Consider the following 15,165-nt stretch of genomic DNA (forward strand, 5'->3'; position numbering starts at 1 on the left):
AAGAAGGGTCTTGACCCAAAACATCACCCATTCCTTCTCTCCCGAGATGCTGCCTGACCTGCTGAGTTACTCCAGCATTTGGTGAATAAATACCTTCACCGTCCATATCTCTTGTTTCTCCTTCCCCTAACTCTCAGACTGAAGAAGGGTCTTGACCCAAAATCTCACCTATTCCTTTTCTCCAGAGATGCTGCCTGTCCCGCTGACTAACTCTAGCTTTTTGTGTCTATCTTTATTTGATTTGTGTTCGAGGACATCCAAGTCCTGTTGAATGCCTACATCACCAAGCATATTAAAGACAGGCACAAAGTGCTGGAGTAACTCAATGGGTCAGTGAGTTGGAGAACATGGAGAATCTGAAGAGGGGTCCCGACCCGAAAATGTCACCCGTCCATGTTCTCCAGAGATTATACCTGACCTGCTGAGTTGCTCCAGCACTTTGCGTCTGTTTTTGTAAACCAGCATCTGCAGTTCCTGGTCTCATCATCCATACCAAGTCCAATTACCAGCCCTATGTCTTAGCCTTCTACTCCATGGCATTTCAAGTATTTGTCAAGGTTCTTTTAATGTTCTGAGCTTATCAATCCCCCCAACTACTAAAAGTAGTGTGCTCCGATACCAACCAGCCTCTGGGTGGAAAAATGTTGCCCTTTAGAATCTCTCTAAATCCCCAGCATCTTCCCCTTGAGCCCCTGCCCTCCGGCGTCTTGTGATTCTGGGCACAATTGATTAACATAAATCTTCCTACTCGCCTGATTAATGGTTAAAATACCAATGCAGAGTCTCGGCCCGAAACGAGGACATTTCCTTCCCCCCCCCCCCCCCCCTCCCCAGATCTGTGTTCCTTTTGGAGGGTTAAATGTTGATGTAAATTGTCCCTAGTGTGCGTAGGATAGTGTTAATGTGCGGGGATCGCATAAAGCTACAAAGTTACTCTGTCAGTTACTTTGTAACTTTGTTAGTTACTTGGTAACCTTGTTAGTTACTTCGTAACTTTGTTAGTTACTTGGTAACCTTGTTAGTTACTTTGTAACTGTTAGTCACTTTGTAACTTTGTTAGTTATTTTATAACTTTGTCAGTTACTTTGTAACTTTGTCAGTTACTTTGTCAGTTAATTTGTGACCTTGTTAGTTACTTTGTAACCTTGTTAGTTACTTCGTAACTTTGTTAGTTACTTGGTAACCTTGTTAGTTACTTTGTAATTTTGTTCGTTACTTGGTAACCTTATTAGTTACTTTGTAATTTTATTAGTTACTTTGTAACTTTGTTAGTTACTTGGTAACCTTGTTAGTTACTTTGTAATTTTTTTGGTTACTTTGTAACTTTGTTAGTTACTTTGTAACTTTGTTAGTTACTTGGTAACCTTGTTAGTTACTTTGTAACTTTGTTGGTTACTTTGTACGTGCCCTTTATGTGTCGACTATTTGCGTACCTTGGTTATGCAAGCAAAGAAGTGCACCGTGATTTGCCACAGGTGGTAAAAATAGTCGCTGGTCGGCTCGGACTCGGTGGGCCGACGAGCCTGTTTCCGCGCTGTATCTCTAAACTAAACTAAAGCCCCCCTAGCCACATTCCTATCTCGCTTCTACCATCAGGGGAAATGGAGACCGTTCCTCCCCCCACATCTGTGTTCATCTGGGGAGATTGTGTGTTGATGTGGGAAGAGGTGGGTGACGGACGGCAGTCTCACGTTGCTGGTCTTGTTCCTCGCAGAGAATGTTCCGGAGGAGTTGCGGGAGCCGTTCTACACGGACCAGTACGAGCAGGAGCACATCAAGCCGCCGGTCATCGGCCTGCTGCTGTCCTCGGACATCTACTGCCGAGTGTGTGGCCAGACGCTGGCCCGAGGGGAACAGGCTCCGCCGGCCGACAATGCTGCTGTCCTGCAGGCCCTGTCTCGCCGCGGCATCCAGGTGAAGGACCAGGAGGTCCCGGTGACCGAGGATGACCTGCGCCACAAGCCCATCAAAATGGTAAGGGCCACATGGGGGACACCTGTGGGGGTGGGGAGCAGGTTTGTACCAAGGATGGACACAAAGTGCTGGCGGCACAGTGGCGCAGCGGTAGAGTTGCTGCCTCACCCGGGTTCGATCCCGACTACGGGTGCCGTCTGTACGGAGTTTGTACGTTCTCCCCGTGACCGCCTGGGTTTTCTCCGAGATCTTCGGTTTCCTCCCACGCTCCAAAGACGTGCAGGTGTGTAGGTTAATTGGCTTGGTGTAAGTGCAAATTCTCCCAAGTGTGTGTCGGATAGTGTTAATGTGTGTGGGGGTCGCTGGTCGGTGCGGACTCGGTGGGCAGAAGTGCCTGTTTGTGTTGTATCACTAAACTAAATTAACTCAGCGTATCAGGCAGCATCTATAGACAAAATGGATAGGTGACGTTTCAGGTCGGGACCCTTCTTCAGTTAGTAAGTAGGGGGGTGAGGCCGCAGTGAAGAACTGGAGGAGAGATAAGAGTAGGACCAATCTCGGCCGGCCACAAATGGCCTCGGTGGGCCAAAGGGTCTGTATCTCTACACAAACATTGTGTGCCCTGAACTGATTTGCCCCAATGACTGTATTCCTTGCCCCAGGTGACTGTTGTTAATGTGACCTGTTCCTCCTATTTTACCCCTGGAAGGGTTAACAGTCGTGTGGCAGATCGACTGGCAGCTTCTTATTGGGTGGCTGGCAGGTGGCTGATGAGATTCTGGCTGATTAACAATTGTCTGGGGTCATCGGGGGCGTTTACATTAGCTGGGGTCTCTTGCCTCAGGAGGAGGCTGTCTGTGTTCTATGCTGTTTCCAAAAGGGTCTGTTTCCATGCTGTGTCTTTCAATCAGTCATGTCTCCACTAGCCTGCACTTCCTCCTCACAGCGCCAGAGATCTAGATTTGGTGCCGTCTGTACGGAGTTTGTACGTTCTCCCCGTGACCCCATGGGTTTTCTCCGGGTGCTCCGGTTTACTCTTAGAAACATAGAAACATAGAAAATAGGTGCAGGTGTAGGCCATTCGGCCCTTCGAGCCTGCACCGCCTTTCAATATGATCATGGCTGATCATCCAACTCAGTATCCCGTACCTGCCTTCTCTCCATATCCCCTGATCCTTTAGCCACAAGGGCCACATCTAACTCCCTCTTAAATATAGCCAATGAACTGGCCTCAACTACCTTCTGTGGCAGAGAATTCCACAGATTCACCACTCTCTGTGTGAAAAAAAACTTTCTCATCTCGGTCCTAAAAGACTTCTCCCTTATCTTTAAACTGTGACCCCTTGTTCTGGAATTCCCCAACATCGGGAACAATCTTCCTGCATCTACCCTGTCCAACCCCTTAAGAATTTTGTACGTTTCTATAAGATCCCCCCTCAATCTTCTAAATTCCAGCGAGTACAAGCCGAGTCTATCCAGTCTTTCTTCATATGAAAGTCCCGCCATCCTAGGAATCAATCTGGTGAACCTTCTCTGTACTCCCTCTATGGCAAGAATGTCTTTCCTCAGATTAGGAGACCAAAACTGTATGCAATACTCCAGGTGCGGTCTCACCAAGGCCCTGTACAACTGCAGCAGAACCTCCCTGCTCCTATACTCAAATCCCCTCGCTATGAATGCTAACATACCATTCGCTTTCTTCACTGCCTGCTGCACCTGCATGCCTACTTTCAATGACTGGTGTACCACGACGCCCAGGTCTCGTTGCATCTCCCCTTCTCCTAATCGGCCACCATTCAGGTAACAGTGTGCTTTCCTGTTCTTGCCGCCAAAGTGGATAACCTCACATTTATCCACATTATACTGCATCTGCTCTTTCACTCAAAGGTTTGTAGGTTAAGTGGCTTCTGTAAATTGCAACTTGTCCCTCATGTGTGGGATAGTGCTAGTGGACAGGGTGATAGCTGGTCGATGGGCCAAAGGACCTGTTTCCACGCTGTGTCTCTAAACTTTAAACAGTCCACGCTGACCATCGATCACCCATCCACACTAGTTCTATGTTATCCCCAATTCTCATCCGCTCCCTACACACGAGGGGGCAATTTACAGAGTGCCGATTAACCTACAATCCCACAGGTGGGACGTTGGGAGGGAACCGGAGCACACGGGGGGAAACTCACATGGTCCCAGAGAGAATGTGCAAATTCCACACGGACAGCGCCTGATGTCAGGATTGAACTTGGGTCTCTGGCGTTGTGAGGCAGCAGGTCTACCCGCTGCGTCGCGGTGTCGCCCCCTGTGGGTGGAGTGGGTAGTGGTGCTGGACGAGATCACCGCGGTGGCTCGGCTTTGTACCTGTCTGTTTGGGAGTGTTGCTGCCCTGCTAGCACTGTCGGCCTTTCTCCCCCACGGACCCCATCCTTCCTCCTGCTGGGAGGATTGTCAGAGTTTGTGATCGGCCCCTTTAGAGAACGTTTCATTAACCGCTGAACAAACCCAGTGATGCTTTGACAGGCTCTTTCATGCTGTTTACTTTGAATTAGTGGAGCCGCAAGTCCTTTTGAAGGGAATGTTGTTAAGGGATTTGAGGGTGAATTCAAGTGGAGATAATGGAATATGAGCAGGTTCTGAACTTTGGTGTGGAGCGGATTTTTGTTTTGGAGTTCTGCATTTGCTGAATATCAGACTCATTTACTGCTGCACCCAGTGAAGCAAAGTCACCGGAGATATGAAGGGTTGCCAACTGTCCCGTATTAGCCGGGACATTCTGTGTTTTGGGCTAAATTGGTTTGTCCCATACGGGACCGCCCTTGTCCTGTATTAGGCCCGGGCGGTGCTGGAGGCCCGGACGCTGTGGGTCCTGACACTGTAGGCCCGGGGGATGCTGTAGGCCCGGGGGATGCTGTAGGCCCGGGGGACGCTGTAGGCCCTGACGCTGTAGGCCCTGACGCTGTAGGCCCTGACGCTGTAGGCCCGGGGGACGCTGGAGGCCCGGACGCTGTAGGCCCTGACGGTGCTGGAGTCCCGGACGCTGTAGGCCCTGACGCTGTAGGCCCTGACGCTGTAGGCCCGGGGGATGCTGTAGGCCCTGACGCTGTAGGCCCTGACGCTGTAGGCCCTGACGCTGTAGGCCCTGACGCTGTAGGCCCTGACGCTGTAGGCCCTGACGCTGTAGTCCTGACGCTGTAGGCCCTGACGCTGTAGGTCCTGACGCTGTAGGTCCTGATGCTGTAGGCCTGGGGGATGCTGTAGGCCCGGGGGACGCTGTAGGCCCTGACGCTGTAGGCCCTGACGCTGTAGGCCCTGACGCTGTAGGCCCTGACGCTGTAGGCCCTGACGCTGTAGGCCCGGACGCTGTAGGCCCGGATGCTGTAGGCCCGGGGGACGCTGTAGGCCCGGGGGACGCTGTAGGCCCGGGGGACGCTGTAGGCCCGGGGGACGCTGTAGGCCCGGGGGATGCTGTAGGCCCGGGGGACGCTGTAGGCCCGGGGGACGCTGTAGGCCCGGGGGACGCTGTAGGCCCTGATGCTGTAGGCCCGGGCGGTGCTGTAGGCCCGGACGCAGTAGGCCCTGACGCTGTAGGCCCTGACGCTGTAGGCCCTGACGCTGTAGGCCCTGACGCTGTAGGCCCTGACGCTGTAGGCCCTGACGCTGTAGGCCCTGACGCTGTAGGCCCGGACGCTGTAGGCCCGGACGCTGTAGGCCCTGACGCTGTAGGCCCTGACGCTGTAGGCCCTGACGCTGTAGGCCCTGACGCTGTAGGCCCTGAGGCTGTAGGCCCTGACGCTGTAGGCCCGGACGCTGTAGGCCCGGACGCTGTAGGCCAGGGTGACGCTGTAGGCCCTGACGCTGTAGGCCCAGGGGATGCTGTAGGCCCTGACGCTGTAGGCCCTGACGCTGTAGGCCCGGGGGACGCTGTAGGCCCTGACGCTGTAGGCCCTGACGCTGTAGGCCCTGACGCTGTAGGCCCTGACGCTGTAGTCCTGACGCGGTAGGCCCTGACGCTGTAGGCCCTGACGCTGTAGGTCCTGACGCTGTAGGCCCGGACGCTGTAGGTCCTGACGCTGTAGGCCCGGGGGATGCTGTAGGCCCGGGGGACGCTGTAGGCCCTGATGCTGTAGGCCCGGGGGACGCTGTAGGCCCTGACGCTGTAGGCCCTGATGCTGTAGGCCCGGGCGGTGCTGTAGGCCCGGACGCAGTAGGCCCTGACGCTGTAGGCCCTGACGCTGTAGGCCCTGACGCTGTAGGCCCGGACGCTGTAGGCCCGGGGGACGCTGTAGGCCCGGGGCACGATATAGGCCCCGACACTGTAGATCCCGACAGTTTAGTCTCGCCACTCTAGGTTTCCGACATTTTAGCTCCGGACAGTCTAGGTCCGGAGGCCCGGGAGTCGCCTAATGGAGGTTGCGTAGCAACCCGTCTCCCGGCCCGGGCGGCCGCCATTGGTGGAGCGGGAGCACGTGGCCGCTGGCTGGGTGAGGTCACGTGGGGCGCGGGGCAGTGACGTCACCTTGTCCTGTATTTGGGAGTGAGATAGTTGGCAACCCCAGATACAAGGAACCTCATCAACTCTTGGTTGCAATGCACTCAATGGTCCCTCTGCTTGGAGAAGGCAAGCTGTGGCCGCACTTGGAGCATTGGGTTCAGTTTTGGTCACTCTGCTGCAGGAAAGATGCCATTAAGGTGGAAAGAGTGCAGAGAAGATTTTTACGAGGATGTTGCCAGGACTGGAGGACCTGAACTATAGGGAGAGGTTGGGCAGACTAGGACTTAGGTCAATGGGCGTAAAATAGTTTGATGTTCTTTGGACTTGTTAGGGATTGGATGAAAGCAAGTCTTTACCGATGAAGGATCAGACCAACTGATCCTTTAACCAGGTCTGGTTGTCGTCCAAACACTTTAAACCTCGTGTCTGAATTCAGATCAGTAACTGCAGTGGCAGAGTTGCTGCCTCACAGCGCCAGAGACCCGGGTTCAATCCTGACTACGGGTGCTGTCCGTACGGAGTTTGTACGTTCTCCCTGTGACCTGTGTGGATTTTCTCCGGGTGCTTTGGTTTTCTTCCACACTCCAAAGACGTCCAGGTTTGGAGGATAGTTGTCTTGGTGTAATGGTAAATTGTCCCCAGTGTGTGTAGGATAGAGTTAGTGTGTGGGGATCGCTGGTCGGCGTGGACTCTGTGGGCCGAAGGGCTTGTTTCTCTAAACTAAACTAAACTAAACTCGAAGCCAGGAAAAACAAATCATTTTCATTATTGTTGTCACGGCTTAAATTGTTCGCGGTATTTTCTTTGTAACCTTTAGGGCTTTGCTGATGGCTTTGATTTACGTTTGGGTCAGGAAGGAGAGAACAAAACGAAAAGTCCCTTTGATCTTTTGCCAACAATATCTCATCACTTTGATAAGCAAACTACAAGTTGTACCTTGCATTTCAAGTTTGGTATAAGGTCACTTCAAACATAAGGTTAATGCAGGTCCTTCGTGGAAGAAAGTTTCCTGGCATAACTCCAGTTAAAGGTGCAATTTTGAGCCGCGGTTGAGAATTGTAGGTTATGTTAAATATGAACCCATGAGCAGTGCTTGTTGCTTTAAGATTTGCCGAAGACTGCTTCTGCCAAATTGTAATTGAAGAGAAACCGAAATAGTTTTGTGTTGGGCCTTGAGGCAGGGAACTGCTCTTACTTATAGACCCAGTTATTTGAAGGTCGGGAAGTGGAGACTGGCTTGCTTTTGGCACCGGGCAAGGGGACGGTGTGGGAGTGTGGCCAGGAGCTCTTTATTCAAGGGTCAGTTATACGGAGAGCAGTGGTGATGTGGCGTGTGTAAGCTGACCAGCTCTCCGCCATTACCCCCCCCCTCCCCTTCAATGTCCAGCATAACGTCACAGGCGACAGGAGTGATCTTGGAGAGGGTATGGTTTTAACCAGTGTTTATTTTTGTAGAGAGAACGGTGCCAAAGCACATACATAACAAACAAACGTATCACGTGGCTGGAAAAATAACGTTTAACTGGCACACAAAAAGCACTGGGTTTAATTATATATTTCTTTCTGACTTAAAAAAAAAACCATTTGGTCCCCATTGATTCTATGCAGGGACACAGAGGAATCCCATTCATAGAGTCACAGTACTACAGCACGGAAACAGGCCCTTCAGCCCAACTTGCCAATGCCGACCAAGGTGCCTGATGTACACTAGCTCCACCCACCCGTGTTTGATCCATGTCCCTCCAAACCTTTGCTATCCACGTACCAAATTCATTCCACCAGTAATTTCTCCTGGTAACCTCTCCTAGGGTTGCCAACTGTCCCGTATTAGCCGGGACATCCCGTATTTTGGGCTAAATTAGTTTGCCCCGTACGGGACCTCCCTTGTCCCGTATTAGTAGGGTTGCCAACTTCCTCACTCCCAAATACAGGACAAGGTGACGTCACCGCCCCGCGCCCCATGTGACCTCACCCAGCCAGCGGCCACGTGCTCCTAGCCCGGGCGGCCGCCATTGGTGGAGCGGGAGCACGTGGCCGCTGGCTGGGTGAGGTCACGTGGGGCGCGGGGCGGTGACGTCACCTTGTCCTATATTTGGGAGTGAGGAAGTTGGCAACTCTAACCTCTCCCTGTATTCCCATGGATTCTCCCATCCACCCACACCAAGGGTGATTTTATAATCAGCCTATCGACCTGAAACACTTTGGGACATTGGTGGAGACTGGAGCACCTGGAGGAAATCCATGCGGTCACAGGAAGAACGTGCAAACTCCAGGATTGAACCCACAATGCTGGTGCAAGAGGCAGCAGCTCCACCCATTGCCCAGTGCCAAAGGGGTGCATTTTTGTTCTTTAATCGGTCGACCTACATCATCTGTTCTGAGGCACTGGGAATTTCTCTAACACTGGGAAAAGTGCACGCATCATGAGACTTGCCCTCCATTATCAGGTGTCTGAACGGCCCTTCCATAAGCTAGGGTACTGTTCAATTCACCTCTACCCCATTGTGGACATTGGACTTTGTCTGTGGAACTGATGCGCTACAAAGCTGAGAGCTATATTCTGCACTCTGTATCTTCCCCTTTGCTCCATCAATTGTACTCGAGTTTGACTTGATGTATCCATGTCTGGTATATCTGATCTGCTCGGACAGCATGCAGAACAAAGCTTTTCACTGTACCTCGGTACACGTGGCAATTATAAAAGGAACCTGTCAAGGAACTGCAGATGCTGGCTTAAACCGAAGATGGACACAAAATGCTGGAGTAACTCAGCGGGACAGGCAGAAAAGGAATAGGTGACGTTTCAGGTCGAGACCTTTCGTGTCAGGGCTAGTGAAGGATTGTTTGTATTTGGAGTCACCCCTGGCTGATAGTTTTGTACGTGTGAGCTACTTTAATGTTGGCTGATGTTGATTGTGAACGCTTGCAGTCGATGACACCTCTGCTCATCACCAATGTCCGTCGTTAAGTTTCAATGGCGCAGACAGTCCCGGTCTCCCGTGAGGATCCACGCCAGGCTCGCTGCCTCTTGCTTTGCTCAGCTGTTGACACCGATAGGAGTCCCCAGGGTGGGGTGTTGACGTCAGCCCACCTTGTCACACACGGTGTGGTATTCCCCACACTTCAGCATCGCTTGCAAATCTCAAGGAACAAAATCTTCTCCACGGTTGTCGCAGGTAACCGAGGAATGAAAAAGCACAAAACCCGATGTTTGTTGTTTCACTGGTTGCAACGCTGAAGGTTGGGGTAAACTCAAAGACCATACATCAGGACTCCAGCCACAGATACTGCTAATGAGGCAAGCCACTACCTTAGAAGGGATTCCAAACTCCCACCAACAGTACCTCAGTTCACCTCAGTTCAGTTTATTGGCACGTGTACCGAGGTACAGTGAAAAGCTTTTGTTGTGTGCTAACCAGTCAGCGGAAAGACAACACATGATTACAGTCGAGCCATTTAGAGATACATGATAAAGGAATATAGACACAAAATGCTGGAGTACCTCAGTGGGGCAGGCAGCATCTCTGGAGAGAAGGGATGGGTGACGTTCTGGGTCGAGACCCTTCTTCACTCGACCCAAAACGTCACCCATTCCTTCTCTCCAGAGATGCTGCCTGTCCCGCTGAGTTACTCCAGCATTTTGTGTCTTATCTTCACTGAGTTACTCCAGCATTTTGTGTCTATCTTCGCTGAGTTACTCCAGCATTATGTGTCTATCTTCATTGAGTTACTCCAGCATTTTGTGTCTATCTTTGATAAAACAAGGTAGATTAGTCCACCATTTAATATCCCAGTACACTCAGCATTCTTATTTACATCTAATCCAGGCTTTGCAATCTTAGCAGAACCAGGCCAGCCTGACATGATAATGAACAGGCCACTGAAATAATGTCAAAGTTAATTCGGAAAATAGTTTTGAATTTTTGGTTATTAAGTCTGGAATTAATCCATTTTTTAAACTCTGCTTTCGTCGGTCTCCCATTACAACTTGAATTTCACAAATGATCCTTTATTTTTGAAAATCATTCTGGAAGAAAAACACTTTGTTATTGCAAGTCTGAAACTCTTTGGCCCCTCTCCCCCTCTCCTCCTCTCCCCCACTGACACAATTACCGTTACAACGTGATCTTGGAGATGTAGCGTGGAAACAGGCCATTCAGCCCACCGAGATCATGCCGACCATCGATCACCTGGTCGCACTAGTTCTATGTTATCCCACTTTCTAATCCACCCCAGACACAACAGGGGCAATTTACAGAGGGCCAATTATCCTTCGAACCCGCATAGCAGGGAGAACGTGCAAACTCCACACAGACAGCACCCGTAGTCAGGATCAAACCCGGGTGTCCAGCGCTGTGAGGCAGCAACTCTACCGCTGTGCTGCCTTGATCTCACTATAGCAAACTACCCGTTTTAGTGGGCGGCACAATGGTGCAGCGGTAGAGTTGCTGCCTTACAACGCCAGAGACCCAGGTTCGGTCCTGACCTCGGGTGCTGTCTGTGTGGAGTTTGCACGATCTCCAAGTTACTGTGTTGGTTTTCTCCGGTTTCCTCCCACATTGGAAAGACGTGCAGATTTGTAGGATAATTATAGACAATAGACAATAGGTGCAGGAGGAGGCCATTCGGCCCTTCGAGCCAGCACCGCCATTCAATGTGATCATGGCTGATCATTCTCAATCAGTACCCCGTTCCTGCCTTCTCCCCATACCCCCTGACTCCGCTATCCTTAAGAGCTCTATCCAGCTCTCTCTTGAATGCATTCAGAGAATTGGCCTCCACTGCCTTCTGAGGCAGAGAATCCCACAGATTAACCCTCTGTAAGTTATCCCGAGTGTGTGGGATAGAACTAGTGTAAGGGTGATCACTAGTTGGCGTAGACTCGGTGAACCAAAGGGCCTGTTTACACGCTGTATCACTAAACTAAACCAAACTAATCTAAACAAACTCTGGGATTCTGCTCCCAAGGGTGGTGGGTTGATTTATCACACGGTGTTTATCCTGGTACTAATCCGATCGACAGTTTGGCATGACCTTGACTTTGAGAGTGTTGTGGGAGATGAGGGGTTAACAAGCATTCTGAGCATTAAATGTCTGTGTTTCATTTTCCATTTGGCACGCCTCCCAAACGCAACCAGGAGAGTGGAGCGAGGTTGCGCATGGAGTTATGGTGGTGTGGTATCTAGCTCCTGATCAATGGGGAAATGCTGCATGATGTATCACTAACCTTAGGGTGCAATCTCAGCCTCCCCCCCCACTCTGTGCAAAGACATATCGCTGCAAACTAGCGTTGCATTAGAATATGAAAGGGCCGTGGCAGCCCAGCTGTGGTTAGGTTGCACTTTCATCTTGCATTCATTATTACCACTTGAATTTATTCAGCAAAGACGCTATCCAAGGCACTTTAGAACATAGAACAGCACAACACACGAACACACCCTTTGACCCACAACGTCTGTGTCGAACATGATGCTAAGTTAAACTAATCTTTATGAGGTCATCATAGGTTTACGGAGGAGGGGAACAGATTTAATAGGAATCTATTTTCACACAAAGGGTGGTGGTTTTACGGAACGAGCTGCCAGAGGAGGTAGTTGAGGCTGGGACTATCCCAACGTTTATGAAACAGTTAGACAGGTATACGGATAGGACAGGTTTGAAGGGATATGGACCAAACGCAGGCAGGTGGGACTAGTGTAGATGGGACATGTTGGTCGGTGTGGGCAAGTTGGGCCGAAGGGCCTATTTCCGCACTGTATCATTCTGTAAATATGACATCAGCCTAGCCTGTACATGATCCATATCACTCCATTCCTGATTGTCCATAGATCTATCCTAAAGCCTCTTAAATGTGTCTATCGTATCTGCCTCCACCACCATTTCCAAACGTGCCCACGTCTCCTGTCAACTTTGCCCCTTTCACTTTACAGTTATGTTCACCAGTCTTTGACATTTCCACACTGGGGAGAAGAGTTCTAACTGTCTACCCCATCTAAGGTATCACAAAATGCTGGAGTGATTCAGCGGGTCAGGCAGCATCTCTGGAGAGAAGGAATGGGGTCTACCCCATCTATGCCTCTCATAACTTTCTATTCTTCCATCAGGTCTCCCTGCAATCTACGGTGTCCCAGAGAAAACAATCCAAGGGTCTCCTTGTAGCCAGACATTGTCCAGGCACCACCTCTCTTCCAGTTTCCTCCTATCCCCACTACAATGAGTCTAAAGAAGGGTCCTGACCCGAAACGTTGCCTGTCCATGTTCTCCAGATATATTGTCTGACTCGTTGAGTTACTCCAGCACTTTGTGTCTTTTTTTCTCCTTGCAACTTATACCTCCTAATCCAGGCAACATTCTAGTAAACATCATCTGCACCCTCTCCAAAGCCTCCACATTCTTCCTGGCATGGTGCGACCAGAACTTCACACAATGCTCCATACGTGGCTGAACTAACGTCCTATAAAACTACAACAGGACTTCTTGCCTGTTATACTCACTGCTCTGACTGATGAAGGCAAACATACTGTGTGTTCCTTCTGTACCATGCTATCTACTGGCGTAGCTACGATTAGTCAAAAAAAGTGTTATTGGGCAATTGCGTAGTTCTATGGGGAAAGAGGGGAATGTGGAGAGATGGGATGGGGCTAGGATGTTTGGGGAAGGATTTCAGATCTGGTATTTAGAAGGCAAAAGATCTGATTATCATCAGTGTTGAAGAATGAATGGTGAACGTACCACCTTGATACGGTGGGAAGCAACAATGGCATTTCCCCATCACTGAGCTCCTGAGAGATACAGCATAGAAACAGACCCTTCAGCCCACCAAGTCCGTGCCGACCAGCAATTTCCCGTACATTAACACTATCCTACACACACTGGGAACAATTACACCTACACCGAGCCAATTAACCTACAAGCCCGTACATCTTTGGAGTGTGGGAGGAAACCAAAGGTCCCGGAGAAAACCCACGCACAGGTGACAGGGAGAATGTACAGACAGCACCAGTAGACGGGATTGAACGCGGTTCTCTGGATCTGTGAGGCAGTAACTCTGCTCACTGTACCACATGTGTTGGGCATTGTAAGCCCTGGCATCAGCTGTGGTGTAGGGCGCTGGTACTGCCTCTGGGCTGTGCTTGGTGCAGGTTCAGTCACAGTGGGAGTGATTGGGACACAGTACACTTCCCTCTCTCTTCCTGCCTCCGGGCCACAGAGCCTTCCTGCCAGCTGCCACCCACCGGCCCAATGCAGCATTGAGATCCAGTGAAGTGTCGGGAGCAGTGAAGGAAAATGGGAAACGCATCTGCTTCACCACATTGACAGGTGTAACACAAGTAGCGTTGTAACCATCTCACCCTATCTGGCATATCCTGCACTAACCCACCAACCTGTGCCAAGTGGGGGCCGATTCACTGGATGTTTGCAAGAGAGAATTAGATTTAGGTCTTCGGACTAACCAAGGGATATGGGGAGAAAGCAGGAACGGGGTACTGATTTTGGATGCTTTTTGGTACTGATTTAAACCGATTTAAAACAGCATCTGCAGTTCTTTCCTACTGATTTTGGATGATCAGCCATGATCACATTGAATGGCGGTGCTGGCTCAAAGGGCCGAATGGCCTACTTCTGCACCTATTTTCTATGTATATGTTTCTATCTAATGTGCTGATGCTGGTTTACACAGACGATAGACACAAAATGCTAGAGTAACTCAGCGGGTCAGGCAGCATCTATGGAGAGAAGGAATGGGTGACGTTTCGGGTCGAGACCCTTGTTCAGACCGAGAGTCAGGGGAGAGAGAAACTGGAGATATGGAAGGGTGCATAGAACGACCTTTAATCTTCAACAACACATTTGATTGGATCTTGGAATCTGAACGGTTTTGAAACCCTCTCTCTCATTGCATTAATCTATCCACCAGTTTTATGGATTAACATTCCCACAGTCTGACCCCACAAGGTATTTACTGCCAACAAGCACAAAGACTGATTCTGCCCCAGCCTGTGAATATGACTTACTCTGGCTCGCATAGTGCGTGATTGGGCTCAATAATGAACTGCAGCAGAGGCTGCCACTTATTTGATAGATGGTTAAATATCCTCCCCTGCTGTCTTTCACTTAAGTCCCTTAATTGCAGTGTGTAAGTTGCTTTGTTGCAAGTCTTATGTTGCTTCTCAAAAGCACTTGGTTTAAATCTGTTTTGGAGTTTTGATTGCCTTAAGCTCTTTACACTCTTCTGCATTCCGGTGGAAGGAATTTTTTGTTTCCTTCCTCGTGGTCTTGCTCTGTTACTGTGAGCCACCTTGGTGTGCGTCTTGTGTTTAATAATGCCTTAGCATTGGATGTGGGGGGGGGGGAGCAGGGGTGGGCTCTTTGTGATGTGGTACCATCCACAACGTTCCAAAGCGAGATGCAACACGCTGGAGTAACTCAGCGGGTCAGGCAGCATCTTTGGAGAGAAGGAATGGGTGACGTTTCGGGTCGAGACCCTTCTTCCGACAGAGTCAGGGGAGTGGGGAATGAGAGATATGGAAGGGTAAGGTGTGAAAACGAGAGATCAAAGGGAACGAAGATACAAGGAAAATGTAGAACAGATCAATGTTGGCTGAGGAAGAAGACAACGAGGCATACAAAGTGATATTTAATCAGGAGGAAAGTGAAACTACTTGGAGAACTAGGATGGGGAGGGATGGAGAGAGGGGGGTTCATTGAAGTTAGAGAAGTCAATATTCATACAGTGTAGGAAGGAACTGCAGATGCTGGTTTAG

General features: G+C 50.2%; 1 protein-coding gene across 8 annotated transcripts in view; it reads left to right on the forward strand.

Annotated features, from left to right (window-relative positions):
• Window positions 1-15,165, forward strand: part of camsap3 (calmodulin regulated spectrin-associated protein family, member 3) — a 128,085-nt gene that overhangs the window by 43,219 nt on the left and 69,701 nt on the right. For all 8 annotated transcript variants that reach the window (XM_078429338.1, XM_078429339.1, XM_078429341.1 and 5 more), the window contains exon 2: window positions 1,715-1,974. In XM_078429338.1, the coding sequence (XP_078285464.1) occupies window positions 1,715-1,974 (260 nt within the window). The remainder of the gene's footprint in view (window positions 1-1,714; window positions 1,975-15,165) is intronic.

This window comes from Rhinoraja longicauda, chromosome 37 (genome assembly GCF_053455715.1).
Source record: "Rhinoraja longicauda isolate Sanriku21f chromosome 37, sRhiLon1.1, whole genome shotgun sequence".
Classification (NCBI taxonomy): Eukaryota; Metazoa; Chordata; class Chondrichthyes; order Rajiformes; family Arhynchobatidae; genus Rhinoraja; species Rhinoraja longicauda.